Source organism: Salvelinus sp. IW2-2015, linkage group LG27 (genome assembly GCF_002910315.2).
Source record: "Salvelinus sp. IW2-2015 linkage group LG27, ASM291031v2, whole genome shotgun sequence".
Taxonomy (NCBI): domain Eukaryota; kingdom Metazoa; phylum Chordata; class Actinopteri; order Salmoniformes; family Salmonidae; genus Salvelinus; species Salvelinus sp. IW2-2015.
In genome coordinates, this window is record NC_036867.1 from 5,264,078 (window position 1) to 5,269,418 (window position 5,341).

At 40.2% G+C, this 5,341-nt stretch overlaps 1 protein-coding gene across 1 annotated transcript in view; it reads right to left on the reverse strand.

The window, feature by feature from the left end:
- Positions 1–562: 562 nt before the first annotated feature.
- Positions 563–5,341, reverse strand: part of LOC111953634 (tomoregulin-1) — a 13,130-nt gene continuing 8,351 nt past the window's right edge. Inside the window, exons 6-10 of the mRNA XM_023973037.2 lie at positions 4,821–4,969; positions 1,895–1,951; positions 1,534–1,654; positions 1,193–1,354; positions 563–856 (exon numbers count right to left, since the gene is read on the reverse strand). Coding sequence (XP_023828805.1) covers positions 772–856; positions 1,193–1,354; positions 1,534–1,654; positions 1,895–1,951; positions 4,821–4,969 — 574 coding nt within the window. The 3' untranslated portion in view covers positions 563–771. The remainder of the gene's footprint in view (positions 857–1,192; positions 1,355–1,533; positions 1,655–1,894; positions 1,952–4,820; positions 4,970–5,341) is intronic.

Consider the following 5,341-nt stretch of genomic DNA (forward strand, 5'->3'; position numbering starts at 1 on the left):
TACAATGTTATCGATTTTTTGATTTAACAAAGTAAATCAAGAACTGCATTAAAATCAGTGCATTTATTTTTTACAATAACATCATATGAATAGGCCTTTTCTTCCATAACAACTTTAACATTGTGATCAATTATTTCGGCTCCGTCATTGAACTAGTCATAATAATATGAAGGCAACACGAGTGTTTGAAATACAGATAATTTAATACTACTAAAACTACATCACTAAACACATTCACAGCTCATGCTATATGCAACTATTTCATTAGCATTAATACAAACAACATTAGAACATAGAAAAAAAAATTATATATAAAAACATTTAAATTAGTACCTAGTCAAAAAAATTGTTCCATCCCCGGAATGGTATATTGAAAAGTAACCAAAACAAACTGTACACATCAGCTTTTACCTCATTTATAGAAAACTGCATTTGGTATATAGTTGTATTTCGTTAAAAAAAGAAAAGAAAAGGTACTGAGAGAAAGTCAGAGATCCAGACCCTAGGTATCCAAGGTTTGTGTGCCTAAATATACCAATACCACCTTGCAAACAATGGATGATCAGAGTAGAATGGCTGTCCGTTTTCTGCCCGTAGGAAAAAATAAATAATGCAGCAGTCTGAAAAAAAGCAGCAAGAGCTGCATATGTCCAGAAGGGAGAGAAAACTAAGGCCTCATTAGAGAAAATAAATAAATAAACATCCACTCAAAATAAAGGAGACAAAACAAAATGTGATCCATATGGTGCAAAAATGCACACAAAAAAACTGCTACATCATCCTGGATGAAGTCCCAGAGGGAAAGTGTCCAAGGTGTTGCTGTTGTCTTCGTCCCCTCTGGGTTTTGGGACACCTCCTATTAAACAAAAGACAATGGAATAACATCAATCTCTCATTTTTGACTGCCTCACAAAACACATTACTCAGCACTTTAGAAATTAGTTTGAAAAATATGAAATCATTTACGATTGTAAAAATGTGTATAGCTAAGTATACACCTTTCATAGAGTAACCTTATTTTGTCAAATGACACACATTGTCACATTTGGAATAGAATCTTCCATAAGTCTTGCTCATTTAYGCTACTGTATGTTGTTTACAATACACAGCTTATAAAATACAGAATATTTAAATCTGCTTATCAGAAATGTGCTAATAAGATCAGATAGGTCACTTTGGAGAGCACACCCACCTTGTGAAACACATGACAACAGCGACAATGATGGCGATCTGTACGGCTCCGATGACGGCTGCTATGAGAACGTAGTGGAGTTTCTGTCCACTGGGCACCACGTACAGGATGTTGAAGTCTTGGATTTCATCACACTGCTGGCCAGTGTAGCCCGAGTCACACCTGGGGAGACAACCAAACCRCTAGCACTTCATTTCATGATACAGAAATKACCAGGTGTTTACTAAGAAATTACATGGTGAGATGGTAATTACACAATAATTATCTATGAATTAGGTCAAAAAGAGATGAAACATAGCATACGCAGGTATGTAAGACAAAAGGACACCATGTTATCTTACCGGCAGGTGGGGATGCTATACTTCATTTCACATTGGCCATGTTCACAGAAGTTGGCGTAGTCCTCTGTGCAGAGGGTGGGGATCCCTCCATAAGCGCTATCCTCCCCTATGTCTACCGTGTCTTTAAAGGTATACAGAAAATCACAAATAGTAATATGGATGATATAAATATTAAAGAGCGAGCTAGGCCTTGTCCTCAGTTGCAAATCAAATATAACTGACATGACAGAGCAGAAATATGCTTTGCAGATATGTAATAGTATAACAGTATTATTTCCATATAGACAACATGAACCATGGTCTGAGGTAAATCAACTACCATAACAACATAACAGAGTGTGGTAAAAGGGAGCAGCCATACCAAAAAGATCAGTCTTGCTGTTGCTACCATCGTCTTCGTTTTTCTTCTTCCCTTTTTCTGAAAAAAAAACATAAATATTTTTGAGTGCAAGACAGAAATTTCCCAATATTGCAAATCGGTTCAAAAATTATTTTCTGAGCGAGCCATCCTTTCAGTAGCTACAGACAGCAGCATTTTAAAATGTGAAAGAATTCATTAGGCTAGAGGTTGCTTAAAAATAGTTTTTCAACTGTAAGAAGTTGAAAAGAAATCGAATTGGAGGGACTCCAGGGAAATAGTGTTCAAGCTCCATGTTCTAAGAGAGCCCTAATCACAAGGATTATACGATTATCAGAGAGCGCACCATGGCTTGATTATCAGAGAGCGCACCATGGCTTGATAGTCAGAGAGCGCACCATGGCTTGATTATCAGAGGTGCACCATGCTTGATAGTGCGAGCAGTGCACCCATGCTTGATCTATCAGGAGAGTGCACCATGGCTTTGATTGATATCAGACAGTAGCGCACGCTATGGCTTGATTAGTGCAGAGAGCGCACCATGGCTTTGATAGTCAGAGAGCGCACCATGGCTTGATAGTCAGAGAGCGCACCATGCTTGATATCAGAGAGCGCACCATGGCTTGAACAGTCAGAGAGGCGCAGCATGGCTTGGATTGTCAGAGAGCGCACCATGGCTTGATTGTCAGAGAGCGCACCTGGCTTGATTATCAGAGAGCGCACCATGGCTTGATAGTCAGAGAGCGCCCATGGCTTGATAGTCAGAGAGCGCACCGTGGGCTTGATAGTCAGAGAAGCGCACCGTGGCTTGATAGTCAGAGAAGCGCACCGATGGCTTGATTATCAGAGAGCCGCACCATGGCTTGATTACAGAGAGCGCACCATGGCTTGATTATCAGAGAGCGCACCCTGGCTTGATTATCAGAGAGCGCACCATGGCTTGATTATCAGAGAGCGCACCGGCTGATTTATCAGAGAGCCGCACCGTGGCTTGATTATCAGAGAGCGCACCGTGGCTTGATTATCAGATACGAGCGCACCTGGCTTGATTATCAGAGAGCGCACCGTGGCTTGATTAGTCAGATGAGCGCACCGTGGCTTGATTATCAGAGAGCGCACCATGGCTTGATTATCAGAGAGCGCACCATGGCTTGATTATCAGAGAGCGCACCATGGCTTGAAAAGTGCCCCCACTTCTGGAGCAAGCGGTGGCTTGCTAGAGAGGAAAAGCTGTCATAGTATTTTACATACATTTCAGCTCCACCTCAAGGATGGACTATAAATACTATGTCTGCTGTAATATAGTTAATATCCCAAGTAAAAATAGCAGTTAACTAGCATTCTGACATGGCCTCATTAAAATACATTTGGTTAATCAACAAACCAGTTGAATGTTAGTTATATGATGTAGATTTTGTACAAGATACCTACCATTTTCTATTACAAACTAATAACCGACGGTGCTGTTTAGGATGCACATTTCTGATATATAACAATAAGATAACCATAGATACAATGTGAGAGGTATGGCGGGTTTCTATTTGGGCCAGTCGAAGCATGAGGCTGTTGGTAACATTACTCTGACAGACAGTTATTGTAATGCGTGCATGCCTTTGCAATGCTCATTTGCATTACAAAATGAAATAAATGACAGATAAGTGGCGAGTGACTGGGTTTAACTTGAGGGCAATTTGGCCTGTTGAGATGTAGGGTGACACACAGGCATGCTTCACTACATTTAATGGCCCTCCTGCAAGAATTGGCCAACTGCACCATCAGCAGAAATGCCTCCAAACTGATTTAAGAGATAGACACGTACATAGGGTCACATGACAAATGTTGTTAAAAAACATCTCAGGACATGCACAACAACTACTCTCTGAGAAGAAATGTAATATCACTATGGTAACAAATAAACACTCTTATCCAGAGCGACTGACATTAGTAATGTGAAATGATAGGAATCCCATTCTAGGAATATTGGAACATCCATAACTKGTTCTCAGATTTCCAGGTTGGGATGTATTCTATTGCATTTTGAATAAGGTATGCAAGTTCATGTAATATTTAGGGTCAATGTATGCTCTGTGAAACAAAAAATATATCGATTATTTATGTAAATAGATCTTTTAGCCCTACACTTTAGAACTTGATTGTGGGACGTTTTTAAAAACAGGGACATATTTGGGGTAGTAAATCTTCGCCCTCAAATCGAGAATTACATTTTTWAAAACGGCTTTAAACAGATGCTCTGGTAAGAAACATCTTTGTAGTTATCTGACCAGCTGGTTGCCCGATGCCCCTTGGTCATTATAATGTGGCYCAAATCCTAATTGTGTGCATCTAGATTGAGGTTATGTCCACAAAGCAGTCTGCATTTGAAAGAAGAATCTTAAGTMTTTTGATGCGCTGTAGAAAGATGTTGTATGTCGGGACAAACCTAATAGTCTCAGTCATCACCACACAGCACACGGCATTGTCATAGTGAGGATCAATCAACCAATTGGGGTGGGCGTCATAAACATCAGAGTTTGACAGGAACTAGCCATCATATAGGTCACTGGCAGGATAAAGTGATAAAGATTTAGAGGAAAGTCAAGACTGGTGGGTGGGATGCTTATATAAACAGCACATATCAGGAATATCAGGACTGGCACCAGGAACCCATGCACATGAATATCTAAGACATTGTATTCAACTATTAAGTAGGATGTCGCATTACAGCAGGATCCCCTCATCTCTACACCAAAAATCTCAGTCAAATATAAAATTGTGATTTATTTTCCTTCCTTGAGATTGTGAATAATAAATCAAATCCATCGAAAACCACAATCCATAGTTTTTTCCCACAATGCAGTGTAAATACAGGACATGGGGCACAAAATTACATGTTTCCAAATGACATTTTGATGTTAGAACATGGCATTACCTGGACACCTCCCTAGATGCTTCACGTCAATCTTCACCTGCTTCAAGCACGAAGCCTCTCTTACGTGACAGGGGGTAATGTAAGATTTTCCGTCTGTTCCACACACCGGGTTGTCATTATGGCCACTGCAGTCAATGTTGCACATACACCTGGGTGTCGAAGAAAACATTGATATAAAAATCTGTTTAATGAACACTGTATTAACACTGTGTTCACTAAAAGTGCCAAACATACATCATCAATCAATTTGAATCGAATGTGACAATCCAGGACCCCAGTATATGGAGAAAATAAGCGAAGATATCTATGAGGGACTAGTGGTCACTAGTCGTCTTCCAGATGAAGACGAGTCCTAAAGAGAGAGATGAAACTACTGAGAGCACAATAGCTGATGAAGACGAGTCCTCCTTTCAGAAACTACTGGAGAGCACAATAGCTGATGAAGAAGAATCCTCAGAGACTGCTGAGAGCACAATAGCTGATGAGACGAGCCCTCCTTTCAGAAACTACTGGAGCAGCAG